Source organism: Microcaecilia unicolor, chromosome 8 (genome assembly GCF_901765095.1).
Source record: "Microcaecilia unicolor chromosome 8, aMicUni1.1, whole genome shotgun sequence".
In the NCBI taxonomy this organism is placed as follows: domain Eukaryota; kingdom Metazoa; phylum Chordata; class Amphibia; order Gymnophiona; family Siphonopidae; genus Microcaecilia; species Microcaecilia unicolor.
The window spans coordinates 65,092,298-65,110,631 of record NC_044038.1 but is presented as its reverse complement, the minus strand read 5'-3'; the positions used below and the strand labels follow the sequence as shown (position 1 = coordinate 65,110,631).

The following is an 18,334-nucleotide window of genomic DNA, read 5'->3' as shown; positions in this document are numbered from 1 at the left end:
ATCACGCTGACAGAAATGATCAATCAACTCTTCCACCTTCTCTCCAAAAAGATGATCCCCCCCCCCCGGCAAGGGATATCCGCAATCTTCTGCTGAGTCTTTTCCTCCAGGTTAGAGGCACGCAGCCATGAGAGTCTGCGCATCACTATACCCATATCAGAAAATCTGGATGTCACATCGCAAGTATCGTAAATGCCCCTGGACAGGAATTTGCGACACACCTTCTGCTGCCTGACCACTTGACGAAAAGGCTCGGCCTGCTCCAGCGGGAGCGCCTCAACCAAGCTCTCAAGCTGCCTCACTAAGTTCCGCAAATGAATGCTCGTAAACAGCTGGTACGATTGGATTTTGGATGCGAGCTTGCCAGCCTGATACGCCTTTCTCCTAAAAGAGTCCAAGGTTCTATGCTACGGCCCCGGGGGCGCCGAGGCAAAGTTCCTGGAACTCTTGGCCCTTCTGACAGCGGAATCCACCACCGCAGAATCATGAGGCCTGACGAAACTGGGCTCCCCGTGGATCCGATACTGGGATTCAGCCTTCTTGGGGATAGTTGGGCATGAAAGAGGTTTCTCCCAGTTCCTCAACAGCACTTCCCTGAGTGCATCATGAAAAGGAACTGTGGTAGAAGACTTAGGTGGAGATGGATAATCCAGGACCTCGAGCATCTTGGCCCTGGGCTCATCCACAGTCTCCACAGGGAAGGGAATGGCCTCAGACATTTCCTGGACAAAAGATGAAAAAGACAAACTCTCCGGAAGGGAGAGCGTTGAATCAGATGGAAGGCCTAGAGAATCCTCAGCAGCGAAAACTCCATGCCCATCATCCTCATCAGATGTCATCATCAGACGGGGCCAAAAGCTCAGAAAGAGCAGCCCGGATCCGAGCCCGTCTCGACATGGAGGTGCTGTGACCTCGTTGACGGTGTCGAGAAGTCGACTCTCCAGGAGACTCCGGTGAACCTTCCTCCACCGATGGCAATGGAGAGTCGACCCGGGAGGCTGCCGACTCCGGTACATGAAGGAGACCTCACCACCGTCAAAAGGCTAAGTGCCACAGGAGCCTCTGGCACCATCGGTACCGGTACCTCCAATGCCGGGCTCAAATGGTGCAGCACCGCTTCCATAAAGCCAGGAAAAATAGCCTTGATGCGCTCATCTAGAGAAGCTGTCGAGGAAGGCTGCAGTGCCGGTGTGAGCTTCGGAGACAGAATCTGCAGAGGCTGGGGAGCCGGTACCGGGCTGCCAGACGACCGTCGCATCGACACCTCCATTACAGAGGGAGAGTGATCTTCTCGGCGTCGACGCTTCTCGGGTGCTGAATGCTTCGACGACCCAGAGCTCCTGGTACCGTGTCAAGAAGGAGAACGATGACTGTGCTTCTTGGCCTTCGCCCGTCACGAGACCCCTCGGTACCGGTGAGGACGTGGAATCCACACGCCTCCTCGGGGCCGGGGCCGATACAGGTCGGTCCCGGGGGGTGGAGTCCCGCTCGATGCATCACTGCTCCCAGCGTGCATCCGTCTCTTGGCAGCCTGTACCTGGTCTCCCGATGCCAACACTGCTCTCGACGGTACCAAAGTCGACGCCGACGCACTGGACCCAAAAAGCTTTTCTCTCTAGGCCTCTCGGGAGAGCTGAGTGCGCTTTTTCATTTTTAGGCACAACTTACAGCTCTCTCCTGGTCGGACCCAAGGCACTGAAGGCACCAGGAGTGCGGATCAGTGCCAGAGATGGTCTGGTTGCAGCGGGCACAAGGCTTGAAGCCGCTGGGCATCTTCGATGACATTGCGGGAAAAATAGCCTCCGTGAAATCAAAGGACACGATTGTGTCAGAAAAACAGACACAAAAAAAGAAAAATCCCGATCGAGCGACCTAATAACGGTCGTAACGAAAATAAAGGAAACTTATGAAACACGACAAAAATACTAGAAGATAAAGGAAAACCTGTTTTTGGTTTTTTTTTGTGAAATATGTCCTCGACGAGGGAAAAACAACTTCACGAAGAAGTACAGAAGAAACTTCCACTCCGGAGCCAGGAAACGCGAAGCGCTGAAATAGAAACTCCGTGTCTCCTCCAACGCGGAAAGGAAAAAACTGAGGAGCGTGACCGCGCGGCGGGCGGGAAATCGTGCATGCGCAGTGCGAGCAGCACGCGCGGTGGAATGCTCCAGAAGAGACTTTTGGCGATTTTTAACTAAAAATACTCCGGGGCTGACGTGACGTCACCCACCCGTGAGAATATCAGCCTGCTTGTCCTCGGAGAAATATATGTATAACAACATTTAAAATTCACTAAAACAGCATAAAGAATTGTCAGCGTTTTAGCTATAAACTGAGCGCCCGGGAGAGACGAGCTTCGAATGAGATGCCATGCCACGAAATGGAAGCGAAAAGAAGCATATATGACAGTAAATGAAGGCAGCATCTTATTTAAGAAGTTAAAGATGTTCTCTCTTTTTTGTACTTATTCTTCATGTTTGTGGAGTCAGGTATTTGGATTTTTCTTCTTGTTTAACTGTTAGCTTATAGTTTGTTTAAAGTACACCATTACGGCAGCAGCCCAGAGGAGGTGGCTTCAGCTTTTTGATGTCATGCTATCTCCCGTCATTAAACTTCCTTGGTTAAAACCATTGAGATTCCATGAAACAGCAAGAAATCCAATGGGTAGCATGAATCTTAGCACCTGCGAGCCAATTCCTTGAGAAGGGCAGAGCATTCCTCTACAATTCCCTGTAAAGAGAGCAGAGGTAAGTCACTGTTAGTAGGCAATTTGGTAGTTTATTTTGCCAGTGCAGAGTGTAACAGATGGACTATTTGAAGAACCCACCAGTTGGAGGTTACAAGGGGCCACCTGGCTTGGGGGGGAAAAAACTCTGCCTCCCTCCCACCGGAAGGTTGTCTGGCACAGTCACTTTGATGGCAGCTATGCTCTCTTGGAGCCAGTCAAAAGCTTGCCCCCCTGCTTTGACTGTGGAACCAGCTAGGCCTTTCGTGCACACTGTTGTTAAGAACGAATGCACCGGGGCTGAAAAGGTGGAGCAGGGCGAGTATATCTATGCTTTTGAGAGTAGTAGGGACCTCACTTAGACTTGCTAAAAAATCTCCTGGAGGAGGGTACAGAAGGTGTCCACTGGGAGAGGTTATCGATGGCATCAGTATGCTTTTTGATAAGGTCAGCAATCATTTCCACCTTTTCCCCAAAAAGGTTTTCACCTCAGCAAGTAGCATACGCCAGCCTCTGCTGAACTGCCAGGACCAAGTCAGAGACATGCAGCCATCAGTCTGTACACCTCTCTATACTTCAGTAGACATCCTGGACACTGTCAGAGATGACCAAAGTGCCTCAGGGCAGAAATTTATGATAGGCCTTCTGCTTTCTGGTCGACTAGCAAAGTGACTCAACGTGCTCTGGAGGGAGAGTGTCCGCCAAGTCAAGCATACTGCACACCAAGGACCCCAAGTAAAGGCTCGTGTAGAGCTGGTAAGACTGAATACAGAAAATGAGCATCGAGGCCTGGTACATTTTATGCCCAAACAAATCCAGTGTCGGGGCCTCTATGCCTGGGGGAGCCGAGGCAAAGTCCCTGGAACTTCTGGCTCGCTTAAATGCAAATTCAACCACCAAGGAGAGATGAGGCCACTATGGCCTATGAAATCCAGGAGCACTTTGAATCCAACACATGGTGTCAATCCTTTTGGGAAAAACTGGGACAGAGGAGACTCCCAATTCTTCACCTGAACATTATGAAGGATACTATGAAGAGGGACGTCACAGTCTCTCTAGGAGGTAAGTCATAGTCCAGCACTTTGAATATCTCAGTCGTGGGCTTGTCCTCCATCTCCAACTTAATAGGGAGGGAAGCAACCATCTCGTTAACAAAAGCAGAGAAAGGAGAGACTCTCAGGTGGAGTTCTGTCTCTCCTCAGGAGGAGAGGGGTCTCATGGAATTCCGTAAGACTCCTCCTCCGAGAAGTACCTTGGATCATCATCATCAGACTACTATGAACCATCCAAATCGGAGTCACCAAAATACTCCACATGGGAAGGCTGAGTCTGCACCTGCCTCAGACAAGGAACCATGTCCACTCCTGGAATGGAGCTGAAATGTAGGCTCGCCTCTAGCCTCCAGTGAAGTTTCCTCCACAGAGGTTGAGGGGGGTACCTGCACGGACAGATGTCGATGCCAATGTTCCATGCGGCACTGGTGTAAGTGACCGCACCACAGGCTGAGGGCCCTGCGAGGCAGGCAGAGGTAGAGTCATGGCTGGCACAAATACCCCCAATGCCAATGGATTCTGCACCTGAAAAAGCCCCGCCAAGTGCTCTTGGAGCATGACCCAGATCTGTTCATCGAAAGCAGACATCAGTAAATGCTGGGGCGCTGGTTCTGAAACAGCCCGCAGAGTTCTCCGTGCTGTTGTGGCAACTGGGTCCAGGCTACCACAAAAGCGGCGCAAATGCACCTCTTCAACAAAAGGAGAGCACTTCTATCAGTGCCAATGCTTCTCAGGTAGAGGTCCTCGATGCCCTGGAGCTCCTGGCACCATTCATCGAATGATGCTTGTGCTTCTTGGCCTTTGCCCGATGCCAAGTATTAACATCCCTCAGTGTCGTCGAGGACATCTAATCCACACACACCTCCTCGGTGTTGGGTCCTACACAGCAGCCAGCGTCAATGCAAATGGTGACCTGTTTGATGCATGTTCATTCCCCAGTGTTGAACACGGGCCTGGTAGCCAGAGGGATTGATGCTTGTAATGCCAGGAAGCCACCAAGGCAGAGGCTGACACTGATGTTGAAGATTCAGACCTGGCTCCAAAAATGTTCTCTTTATGAGACTCTCTGGACTTCTGGGTTCTTTTCTGCATACGCAAACAAACAACACAGTTTAGATGATTATGGTCTGGCACCAAACACTGGGCACATCAGGAATCGGTGATGGTCAGATTGCACCAGGTACAGCGCTTACAGCCCACTGGGAACTTTAGACGAGATGGAAGGGAAAAAGGGAGAAGCAAAATCAAATGGCTCAATTGTAAGGGAAAAAGGGGCACACCTCACTTGAAAAATAGTCAATGGATCCCAGCTAGTAATCAGGGCTAAGAGGGATTCTGGAGCCAAAAAAAATAAAGAAAACCTAAAACAGGGATAAAGGCTCTAAGAAAATTATGAGGATTAATAACCTTACAAAAAGGTACAATTGAAGAAAAGGGGAAATTTAAAAAAAAAATGAGGGAAGCTAGACTATGGTAGATTTAAAACAAATAGGAGAAAGTTTTTCTCTACTCAGCGTGTAGTTGGACTCTGGAACTCGTTGCCAGAGAATGTAGTGACAGCTGCTGGTCTTATGGAGTTTAAGGGGGGTTTGGACAGATTTCTGAAGGAACAGTTCATTGAACATTATTATAAAAGTATTATTTTTTTTTTGGGGGGGGGGGGTTGCCGGGTTCTTGAAGCCTGGATTGGCCGCTGTCAGAGACAGGATGCTGGGCTTGATGGACCCTTGGTCTTTTCCCAGTATGGCGGTGCTTATGTGCAAAGGTACCTGAAGAGCTATCAACCAACACTAAGAATACAACCTCTCTTCACTGCGGATAAAGAAAACCTGCTGGTCCCATACTCACGAGTTGGGTGGCAAAGCACCTATGCATGAGCGGTGGGAGCACTTCCTTAAGATCTTAAAGGGAAAGTACGCTGGGTTGCGTTTACGCACTGGGCTCCGTGGATGGCATCACCCACATGCGAGATTAATATGGCCTGCTTGTCTTTAGAGAAAAAAAAATGTACTCATTCATTTACAAAGTGTAATGTCCCCAAGACTCAGGCTTATGAGTTATGTAACAGACACAACATTTTTGTTGATTATAACCTTGTTACAAAGGTACTGAGCAAAGAAATAATCTCCCTTGCTCACATAATGCCTGCACAAAACTCACACTGCCATTCCACTGATGAACTCCTCAGTTGCTTGACAGGTGATGGTGATGGCAACGCGAGCATCAGCATCAAAGGTGAATTCTGGGCTGTACAGGACTCTGGGTTTTGCACTTTCCTCAGCTGTGTTGTCTGCGTTATCCTTGTACCTGCAAATATTACAGAACAAACAAATAACCTGCTATTGCAAAGCAACAGTCTGTTTACAAATCAGAGGATCAAGCACGGCAGCACAGAGAAAGCAGCAGTTTGGTCAGGATACTGGAGTTAACACCCCATACAGAGGGGCCAATGTAATAAGCTATGCATTAGAACTGTGCGCTGAGCTTCATTACACACATACTAGAGAAAAGCTTTATTCCCAATACAGTGAACTAATGAAATGCAAATTACTGCAGTGCAAAAAATATGCACATCACTGGAGTAATCCATCACAGTTTACTGTATTGGGAAAAGTCTTTTTCGGTCACTGTTAGTGTATGAGCTAATCCCTGCTCAGTATTCAATATCTAATGCTGACATACTATTAGGGGATTGGCTCACGTATTAACAGTAAAGTAGGAAGAACAAAAAAAAAAAAAAAGTACACGAGGTGGCCCTCAACAAGAAAGACTCCAAAACTGTGCCAACCTCATGGACTAATACTTACATAATACCAGGGGAAAATCCAACACCACACTATCTGCCAAGGGTAGGTGTCACCATTTTTCTAAGATGGCAGTAAGAGGCAGGAGCAAGTGGACATTGCTCTTGCTTCCCAAGCCAAAGATTTTTTTTTCCGGGGGTGGGGGGGGGGGGAGGATGAAGGGATGAATGGTAGGTGGTGCTCAGGCCCATTTGAGTCATCTGGAAACTTAAGAACACAAGAGTAGCCACACTGGTCAGACCAATGGTCCATCTAGCCAAGTATCCCGTTTCCAAACAGTGGCCAAGCCTAGTCACAAGTACCAGGCAGAAACCCAATTATTAGCAGCATTCCATGCTACCAATCCTGGGGCAAGCAACTGCCTCCCCATGTCTGTCTCAATAGCAAACAATGGACTTTCTCTAGGAACTTGTCCAAACCTTTTTTAAACTCACGTACCCTAACTGCTGTTACCACATCCTCCGGCACAGAGCTCCACAACTTAACTATTCGTTGAGTGAAAAAATATTTCCTATTTGTTTTAAAAGTATTTCTGTGTAACTTCCTTGAGTGTCCCCTAGTCTTTGTACTTTTTGGAACGAGTTAAAAAAAATCGATTTACTTCTACTCTTTCTACATTACTCAAGATTTTATAGACCTCAATTATATCTCCCCTCATCCATCTCTTTTCCACGCTGAAGAGCCCTAACTTCTTTAGCCTTTCCTCATATGAGAGGAGTTCCATCCCTTCTATCATTTTGGTCGCCCTTCTTTGAACCTTTTCTTAATTTCTCTATATCTTTGAGATACTGCGATCAGAATTGAACACAATGCTGTTGCACCATGGAGCGATATAGAGGCATTATAGTATTTGCAGTCTTATTCACCATTCCTTTTCTAATAATTCCTAGCATCCCGTTTGCTTTTTTGGCCTCCACCGCACACTGAGCAGAAGATATCAGCATATTATGTACGATGACACCTAGATCTTTTTCTTGAGTGCTGACCCCCAAATTGGACCCTAGCATCAGGTAACTATGATTTGGCGTATTCTTTGCAATGTACATTACCTTGCATTAGTCCACATTAAATTTCATCTGCCATTTGATTGCCTGGTCTTCCTGCAATATTTCACAGTCCGCACGCATTTTAACAAATTTGAATAGTTGTTTTCTGCATTCATTTTCTCAGGAACTTTATCAAAAGCTTTCTGAAAATCTCGGCTTACTTTTATCCACGTTTATTGACACCTTCAAAGAAATGAAACAAATTGGTGAGGCAAGACTTCCCTTGGCTGAACCTATGCTGATTCAGTCCCATTAAACCATGTCTGTCTAAGTGTTCTGTAATTTTATTCTTTATAATAGTTTCCACTATTTTGCAGAGCACCGACATCAGACTTACCAGTCTGTAATTTCTCAGATCACCCCTAGAACACTTTTTAAAAATCGGTGTCACATTGGCCACCCTCCAATCTTCAGATACTATGGACGATTTTAATGACAGGTTACATATTACTAAGAGCAGATCAGCAATTTCATGCTTCAGTTCTCTGAGTACCCTTGGGTGTATGCCATCAGGTCCAGGTGATTTACTACTCATTCAATGTGTAAACTCTGGATTTCATTGCCAAAGAATGTAGTAAAGGCGGTTAGCTTAGCGGAATTTAAAAAAGGAAAAGCCATACACCATTATTAAAATGACTTGGGGAAAATCCACTGCTTATTTCTGGGATAAGCAGCATAAAATGAACTGAACTTTTTGGGGATCTTGCCAGGTATTTGTGACCTGGATTGGCCACTGTTGGAAACAGGATGTTGGGCTTGATGGACCTTTGGTCTGTCCCAGTGTGGTAATACTTATGTACTTAATTTGACTCAGTACATCTTCCAGGTTCACCAAGATTTCTTTCGGTTCCTCCGCATCATCACCCTTGAAAACCATTTCCGGGACAGGCAGATCTCTTGCATCATCTTCCGTAAAGACATTCAGTTTCTCCGATATGGCCTTGTCCGCCATGACAAGGCCCCTTTTGCTCCATGATGATCTAACAGTTCCACAGATTCCATCGCTGGCTTTCTGCTTCTGATGTACCTGAAAAAGTTGTTACTGTGAGTTTTAGCCTCTGCGGTAAGTTTCTATTCATATTCTCTTTTAGCTTTCTTTATTAATGCTTTGCATCTAACTTGCCAGTGTCTATGTTGCTTCTTATATTCTTCATTTAGGTCCTTTTTCCATTCTTTGAAGGACTTTTTTTTTTGTTAACATTTGTACCCCGTGCTTTCCCACTCATGGCAGGCTCAATGCGGCTTACATGGGGCAATGGAGGGTTAAGTGACTTGCCCAGAGTCACAAGGAGCTGCCTGTGCCTGAAGTGGGAATCGAACTCAGTTCCCCAGGACCAAAGTCCATCACCCTAACCACTAGGCCACTCCTCCACTGCAATAGCCTCTTTTCATCTTTTAACCATGCTAGCTGTTGTTTTCTCTTCTTTCCACCTTTGCAAATACATGGAATGCATCTGGACTGGGCTTCCAAGACGGTATTTTTGAATAACGTCCACACATGATTTAGTGTCCTATCCTTAGCAGCCAATCCTTTTAGCTTTTTTTTTTTTAACCATTTTCCTCATTTTATTATAGTCGGCCTTTCGAAAATTAAATGCAGCTACAGTAGATTTCCTTTGTGGATTCATCCCAGATAGTAGCTCAAACTTAATCACTGTTTCCCCAGCGGACCCAACACCGCCACCTCTCGCACTATGCCCCACCAAGGACCAGATCCAAAATGGCTTCCCCCTCTTATCGGTTCCTGGACCAATTGCTCCAAGAAGCAGTCGTTTATTACATCTAGAAATGTTATGTCCCTAGCACTTTCTGATGTAACATTTATCCAGTCAATATTGGGGTAATGGAAATCAACCATTATTATAGCGTTGCCCAATTTGCCAGCTTTCCTAATCTCTATAAACATTTCTTCATCTGTCTGTTCATTCTGTCCCGGTGGATCAGGGTCTGATGAAAATTGCTGAAGCTCATCTCAGATTGTTCTTGAGCTCCCACACTAAAATCTTTACTACAGTTTAGGACTGCAGTAAAGATTCAGGACTAGGGTAAAAGCTATTTTTTTTTTAAAGGCCAAAAATATATATATATATATTTCAAACTGGGAGCACTGATCAGCTGGTTTGTGGTGATTTCACTGTAACTTTTTCCATGTTAAAACCCTTACTACACTGGGTGGTAAAATAAGCCAGGCCGTAAGACCAACATGGGAGGGATCTTCCATGGCTACCGGTCACTGCCAGAGAAGATCCCTCTCCTGCGGAAGCCGAAGCAGCTGGCCGTCCAGAAGACTGATGAGGTTGGCATACCAAGGACGCCTGGGCCACTCCGGAGCCACCAAAATCACTCCGTCGCGATGAGTCGCTACTCTTCTCAGCAGACGGCCCAACATCGGCCAAGGAGGAAAGACATACAGGACTCCCTCTACCGGCCACGGTTGAAGTAGGGCATCCAGACCTAACGAATCCTGCTCCCTGTGACGACTGAAGAGCTGTGGAACCTTGGCATTGTCCTTCGTGGCCATCAGGTCCATGGAAGGAAGGCCCCAACGCCGCACCAGTAGATGGAACGCCGCGGCAGACAGCTCCCACTCACCGGGATCCAAACCATGACGACTGAGAAAGTCAGCTTCTACGTTGAGGACCCTGGCAATGTGGGCGGCTGAGAGGTAAGACAGGTGCCGCTCCGCCCAGACCATAAAGAGGCCGGATTTCCTGGCCAGACGGCTGCTGTGGGTCCCCCCCTATAAGCTACAGTCATCGCATAGTTCGAGAAGACTTGGACCACCATCCCCTTCACGAACGAGAGAAACGACTTCAGAGCTAGCCGCACCGCCTGAAGCTTCAAAAAACTGATAGTCCAGCGGGACTCCTGCGGTGACCACGTACCCCGAGCTAAATGGCCCCTGAAAAGGGCCCCCCAGCCCGACAGGCTGGCATCCGTTGTCACTACCTCCCTCTGCAGTATGGGAAAGGGCATTCCCTGAGCCAGAGACTGGGGGCAGAGCCACCATTTCATGCTCCATCTGGCTCCAACATCCAAGGCAGTCTGACTTGGTAAGCCTATGACACCGGAGACCAGTGGGAGAGCAGAGACCTCTGAATGGATGCACGTGAGCTCACGCCCAAGGGACTACTTCCATGGCTGCTGTCATGGACCCTAGAAGCTAGACGTAGTCCCAAACTCATGGCCTGGCGGCCAACAGAAGGGAACGTACCTGCCTCACCTGCTTCACCCGCCGCGGGTCGGTCAGAAAGACCCAAGCCCGCTGGGTATCGAATAGAACACCTAAGTATTCCAGACACTGAGAGGGGATCAGGCAGCTCTTCTCGAAACTGATCACCCATCCCAAGGACTGAAGCAGCCTGACAACCATTGAAGTCGCTTCCAAGCTGTCCTGGTAGGATGCCGCACGAATTAGCCAGTCGTCCAGGTAAGGGTGCACTCGAACACCCTGCTTCCGGAGGAAGGCTGCCACCACTACCATCACTTTGGAGAAGGTCCGTGGGGCCGTATCAAGGCCAAACGGGAGCGCCCGAAACTGGAAGTGCTGACCCAGTACCGCGAAACGAAGGAACTGCTGATGAAGGCCCAAAATTGGAATTGGTACGCTTCTTTGAGATCAAGAGAGGTGAGAAACTCGCCCTCCAGCACGGAGGCAATGACGGGCCTGAGGGTTTCCATCCGAAACTGCATAACCCGCAGGCACTTGTTGACACTCTTGAGGTCCAGAATGGGCCGGACCGTGCCTCCCTTCTTGGGGACCACGAAATAGATGGAGTACCTCCCCTGTCCGCGCTCATCCAGCGGCACGGGCACAATGGCCTGAAGAGACAGTAACACCTGAACGGTGGACTTGGACTTGTGCCTCTCGGACAGAACCTCAACACGGAGACTGTAAGAGAGGAGCGACCGGGCAGCAGAATTCTAACCGGTAACCGTCACACAGGATGTCCAGCACCCACTGATCTGAGGTGATTGAGGCCCACGCGTCCTGGAACGCCTATCGGACTGAATGCGTGAACCAACGCACCATCATTGTGACTGTCGGGTAGGAGGACCTGTCCGACCTGACTTGCCGGTCCCCTTCCTGTCCCCCTAAAAGGACTGACGGGGCTGAAACTTAGGCCGTTGCCCAAAGGCCAGGCGACCTGGTCTGTATTTCTTACTGTCCTGAAACCGAGGACGAGAGAACCCGGACTGCCGACCAGACGACCTAGGCCAGTCCTCAGGCAGCCGTTGAGGTCTAGACTCTCCTAGCTTTTTCACCAGATTACTCAAGTCCTCGGCAAACAGTAACTTCCCCCCGAAAGGGCAGCTTGACCAACCGGGCTTTGGACGCCGCATCCGCAGACCATGCCCGGAGCCACAATTGTCGCCTTGCGGAGACCGCCAACGACATAACCTTGGCCTAAGCATGTCATACACGGCGTCCGCTAGATAAGCGAGACCTGCCTCCATCCTAGCCGCCCGCGAGCCACTCCTGTCCCCTGACCTTTGATGCCATTGCAGACAGGCACAGGCCACAAAGGAACTGCAAATCGCAGCCTGCAAGTCCAAGGCAGCCACCTCAAAGGCCTGTTTCAGGGCCTGCTCCAATTTCCTATCCTGAAGGTCCTTTAAGGCCACCCCTTCCACAGGCAAGGTCGTCGTCTTGGTGACCGCTGTCGCCAAAGAATCCACCTTAGGAAAGACCAACTTCTCCCTTTCCTCTGGAACCAAAGGGTAGAAACGGGCCATGGCTCTACCCACTCGAAGACCCGCCTCGGGGGTATTTCACTCTGCAGAGATTAAATCCTGAATATCTGGATGCATCGGGAACACCTAAGAGGGACCCCTAAGCCCCCGCATGGGACAAGACTGCTGGGAACCTGAAGAATCCCACCCCCCACCAGGTCAGATATAGAGAGAGCCGATAAGGACTACAAAATCAACGCACCCAATTCATCTTTTTGAAAAAGCCGGAGCACCCGAGGGTCGTCCCCATCTCCCGAGGGGAGCTCCCCCTCCTCTAAAGGCTCCAGGACCAAAGGGCCCCCTGATGAAGCGGACTCCACATCTGACCTCGGAGAAACGGGTGAACAACCCTCCAAAGGGTTGTCCAACAGGATAGGTCGAAGTCTCTTGGGAGGAGGAAGGGCAGAGTCCGACTCCGCACCCTCCGGTACCCCCAGAGTAGGCAGAGCAGCGCCCCCCTGCTTCAATAAAAATGCCTGGTGCATTAACAAGACAAATTCAGGGGAAAAAGGCATGCCCTGATCAGGTAAGCCCCCTGCTGCAACTGCCCCTTTCTCTGCCACCGGCAGAGCATGTTCCCTGACCGCGGAGGACAAAATGAAAGTTCACGCATCCGCCAGAGAGGAGTTGCCAAGAGATCCTACCGGGGACCCAGATCCAGGCCAGTTATCCCCAGAGAAAGGCCACCAGGATCTCCTCCTCCACTCGGGGACACCTGTCTGCACACCGTGCAGCGGCCCGAGGAGGAGCACTGCTTCACCACCTCAGCGGGGACCGACATGCTGCCGTGCCAAAAAACACCCAGAGGCCCAACTTGCAAGAGCGCACTGCAAGCCCGCTAACTTACTCCCTTTTTTTTTTCTGTTTTTTTTTTTTTACTTTTGGCACTAGTGTTTAATAGAAAAAAAGGTGCACCGTGGGAACCACGCAACCGTTACCATGGATCCCATAGTCATTCACAAAGGAAAAATATTCAACATAAAGAAATCCTTCATATGCTCATCTTCCAATGTGGTTTATATCACTCAATGTAAAAAGTGTGAAGAAGGGTGCTATATTGGAGAAACAAGTCAGATGCTAAAGAAGAGATTTACGTTACATAGACATCATATGAAAAATGCCAGTGCCAAGCAGGATATATCAATGATTTTATAGTGAGAATTCTAAAAGGAAACTAAGACTATCCAGGAATGTAAGACCTTTGAAGTCAGAATGATTAAATATTTTGACACCCACCAGACAGGACTCAACAAAAATCTGGGATTTCTAGTCCATTATAAACCATAAAATTCTACTGCTTTGTCACCCTTACCACCAATGCATCTCTCTCTCATCCACCTAGCTCCCATGTTTCTCACCTTACCCACCCCACTTTCCTGTAAGACTGTCATTGGAATGCTTTGATGTTTCACTTATATATAGTTACTTATCTTTCTGATCTGAAATGGGGTTTCCTTCGAAAGCTAATGAAAAAATATATTTAGTCCAATAAAAAGGTATCATCTTATGTTATTTATTACCTTTAAAAGTGGAATAACATGGCTACCACATCACTCAATTCAGGACAGGTAAAATTTGTGCACTACAGGGGCTTATTCTAGTGTCTATTTTATACAGGCATATAGGTTTATAAAACGGACTTAAAATGGGCACCCTTTTTGATATTCCACATAGGCATCCTGTTACAAAATCAAGCTCAGTATTTAATTCTAAAATTTCTTACAAAAAAGAATAAAAACAAAATGCTCACCTAACAAGGCGAAGAGAATCTTTCCGGATATTTATTAGACTTCGCAGAGTCTTCACTGGTTCATGAGGTGCTGGAGTTACATATGGGAACTGGAGGGAAAGATCAAAAAAATGATCTTTAATATACATCTATAGCACCTCAGACACAAACCCTGGAACAGACAAAGAAACATATGCACTTGAAAATGAGGTAGTCCAGTTAACAAGAGGCCTGCAGGGTACTGGGCAACCTACTGGTCTCATCTAACAACATAGTTTATGGTTATGATTTATTTCAATCTGCTATATTGCCCTTCCTGCAAATATCACAGGGTGCTGTATAATAAAATAACAATTATTTTAAAAAAGCAAGGAAAAGAATGCCAAAAGAATGCCATTAGTCATAGGACTGGCAACAGACATACAAGAACAACTATACGCAATTTGAATAGGACAGGCAATCATACAACAGTCGTACACAGAAGTAGGAGAAAGGAAGGGAGGGAGGTTGTCAGTGAACCCTTAAAATCTCACCACCATCAACTGAAGCATCACCAAATGCCTTTTGGAAAAGGTAAGATTTCAAGGCTGTAAGAAATTTGGGATATGAGGTATCGAGTCGCACTTGGGAGGACAAGGCATTCCAAAGAGAAGGGGCTATACAGAAAAAGACACTTGTCCTAGTCAAATCAAGCCAGGCAACCCTAAGAGATGCCAACATAAGCCATGCCTGAATGCTGTGTATCACTAGGGTTACCATACAATCAGGTTTCCCCGGACATGTCCTTCTTTTCAGGGGACTGTCAGGGCTGAGAGTGGTATTTTCAAAGCTGCCCATTTGTCCAAGTTTCTGGGCTGACTGACAGGCAGGCAGGCAGGCAGGCAGTGGTCTAGTGGCCTCTTCTGCCTGCTGCCACTGATCTGCTCACTGCTGCCGCTTCTTCAAAATGGCTGCTGAGACATCAAGCAGCAGCCTCACAAGACATCCTGTGAGACCACCATTTGAAGTCTCAGCAGCTATTCTGAAGAAACCGCAGCAACAAGCAGATCAGAGGCAGCAGGCAGGAAAGATTGGGGTTCTTTCCTGCCCCAAAGAGTCCACTAGACCACCAGGACAAGTTGAGATAGGTTCAGGGAGGGCATCCAGATTCAGGGCAGGTGGATGGAGTTGTGTGGGTGGGTGAAAGGAGGGAGGGGGCTGTAAAAAAAAAAAAGTGGATAGAGTGTGGATGCAGGGAGTGAGGCTGGAAAAAAAGACTGGTAAGGGGGAAGTACATGAATGGGGGAAGGGAAAAGGGAGAAATACAGCACACGGATAGAAGGGGTTGGAGAGGAGGGAAGAGGAGAGGGAGACATGCTACTCATGGATTTTTCCTTTTTTGAAATGAATATCTTTTCTAATTTTGTATTTAGCCGCGTAAGGAGAAAATGCATTTTGTTACTTTTACCAGTATTTTCACTGCTTATAGAAACTGGCTTTCTTGATGGTGGTGGCGGTGGTGGGGAAATCAAGGTGACTGTGCAGTGGGGCGGCATTTTACTTTGCATGTCCTCTTTTTTGTCTCTGCAAATACGGTAACCCTATGTATCACATAAGTGGTGCCAAGGACTTTCCTGCACAAGTATATATCCAAAACAAAGCTCTGCTAAAGGGGTTGCAACATCAATGAAAATTACTCTGAACCTTGGAACTGGTTTACTAATGCAAGTGTGCAAATATGAACGCGAGTCAAAAAGGTGAAGTAAAGCACCAAAACAGTAAGCGAAGCAGGAGTGCAGGAAGCAGTAAGTCAAACGCAGAAGTTCTGTAATTGCACAGAAGATAACAGTACATTTGGTTCAGACATCAATTCACATAAAATTCAAAACTTATTCATACAGCCTTGTAAGCTTTTTGTGATTTTCTTTGTTTCACCTAATTCTTAAAATCAGAAACTAAAATTTAGTTTTTAACTTTTTATTTTGGTCAAGAAGCTGTCGCCTTTTCTATTTTCTGAGTCAAATTGGTGCCATAAGCTTCATTTCACTTCTAACTAGGTTATTCAATGATTAGTTTATATTCTTCTCCACCATTGCAGCACTCCTCACGCAGAGGTCACACCACCACACATTATTTAGAGCAGTGCTTCCCAAATTTTATTTATCATGATTCTATTAACACTTAAAACTTCAGGTGAGCTCATATGATACTGAAACAAACAGACCTACACTCCCCTCCTCCCCCACTTATCCAAAGTACGATGGCAGCATCAACAGGGTCCTGTGTATCGTGTATGCTTACAAATCCCACCACTCCAGTCTCACAGGAAGCCCACATAGGACGAGGGGGCAGGACCTGTGAACATTCACCGACTCACAGGCCTCCAGCTGACTACCACTACTGTGCACAGGTCACAGTGGAGGTCCAGAGGGAGGGAGAGCAGTAGAGAATGTCACGGGGATGGGGAACCACAGTAACTGCGGGGATGGGGACGGGGACAGAGCCCACAGGGACGGGGACAAACTTTGTCCCCATGTCATTTTCTACTTTGAAGCCTGTTAATGAACTGGACTGTTATTTATGTTTAAGTGATGCCTACAAAGGTATTTTGAGTTTTTGGAAAAACAAGCAAACATACTGGCCACAACTAGCAAATTTTGCATGGGCGATCCTGTACATCCTGCTACCAGCACATCTTCTAAGAAGACAACTTCTATTCCAGGAAGGACTGTGGAAGACAGGAGAGCTAGATTGAATCCTGAGATTGTTGATGATTTCTTATTTATCCACAGATTAAACAAAAAATAACAGTGCTTTAAAAGGCATATTTTTCCCCTCTAGGGCATATAGAACGGGTTGTATTTTATACCCCTGGACATTTTAACAGTGTGAATTAGGATTCCTTGGTGTAGTAGAAATCATCTATTGTTGGGGTTGGAAGGGTAGAGGGTGGTGGTGGGAAGGAGGGTTATTATAGCTGCTCATTGTTATTATTGCTCTCACAGCATATTGTTCCTTTTTATCTATATATATATATATAAAACTCACCCTCAACGTTCTATTGTCTGCTGACGTCACTGAAGCCAAGGTTCATATGTTCGAAGCTCTGAAGCCACAAAAATCAGTCTCTGGGCCCCGCCCTCGCGTCAAACGTTATGACGTTGAGGGCGGAGCAGATTCTCACCTCCAATGATCTACTCAGGCCACAAACTCTGGATTTCCACACTGTAGCTCTGCTCCGCCCTCGCGTCAAAACGCGATGACGTCGAGGGCGGGGCACGAAAACCGCCACCCACAGAGAGCTACAACGGAAACAGGCAGCAGCGGTGCACGCCACGAACCAGGTAAAACAGCAACGAGCCATGCAGCCATGAAACCCTTGCTAGCTCCCGTTTCATTGCGCTCAGAAACGGGCCTTTGTTTACTAGTATTTTAATAAAAAGATTTAAATATAAAATCATAAGTGTTCGAGGCTTCTGCAGATGGGGACAGAACCAGAGGGGACGGGACGGGGATGGACACAGGGCCTGTGGGGACGGAGACAAACGTTGTCCCTGTGTCATTCTCTAGAGAGCAGCCCTGATTCTGTGACCTCATCTAATGGTGTAATCTCATTTGGAGTCTTGACCTAAAGTGTAGGAACCATTACTTCAGAGTGCGCAACCCTGATATCCTCTTCTGGCTTTTAGGTGTCACTGCTGAGCAATGGCCAGGTCTTCCCTACCCTAGGCACTGTAAAAATCTGCCTCTAGAACAGTGGTACCCAAATTTGACCTGCGGCCTGCCAGCAAGATTTTCAGGATACCTACAATAAAGCTAGCCAGTCAGATTTCCATCTAATGTAAAGTAAGCAAGCATAAGATTAAAATGTGCCCGCATTAGAGGTAATGCATATAATCGAGAACATTTACTCCTGAAAACTTGACTGGCTGGGCATCCCCTAGATCATGTCTAGGAACCACTTGCTCTATAACACTGAATTTAGGTACCTCTGCTTAGCAACATATAGTACAGCTACCGAGTTACTGAACCAGCCTGACCCTACGTTTTAGAATGTGTACATCATCAGATTGAAAAATACTCTGCTTTGAAAGTCCTTTCTAAGTTCTTATTAGACAATATACAAAATCTTATAGATTCAGCTAAAAGCAGGAGGAGGCCTGGGTGGTTGTAAATCACAGCTGCAGTCCACACCAGCTTCCTGAATCCTGTCTGCTTCTCTTTTCTTTCACAGTGTTGATATGACAACCACAAGAAAATTACAA

The 18,334-nt window shown here is 47.2% G+C and overlaps 1 protein-coding gene across 1 annotated transcript in view; it reads right to left on the bottom strand.

The window, feature by feature from the left end:
• The window catches only part of MGRN1 (mahogunin ring finger 1), a 180,203-nt gene that overhangs the window by 127,324 nt on the left and 34,545 nt on the right, over nt 1–18,334 (bottom strand). The window contains exons 3-4 of the mRNA XM_030212140.1: nt 14,112–14,200; nt 5,938–6,084 (exon numbers count right to left, since the gene is read on the bottom strand). Of these exons, the coding sequence (XP_030068000.1) occupies nt 5,938–6,084; nt 14,112–14,200 (236 nt within the window). The remainder of the gene's footprint in view (nt 1–5,937; nt 6,085–14,111; nt 14,201–18,334) is intronic.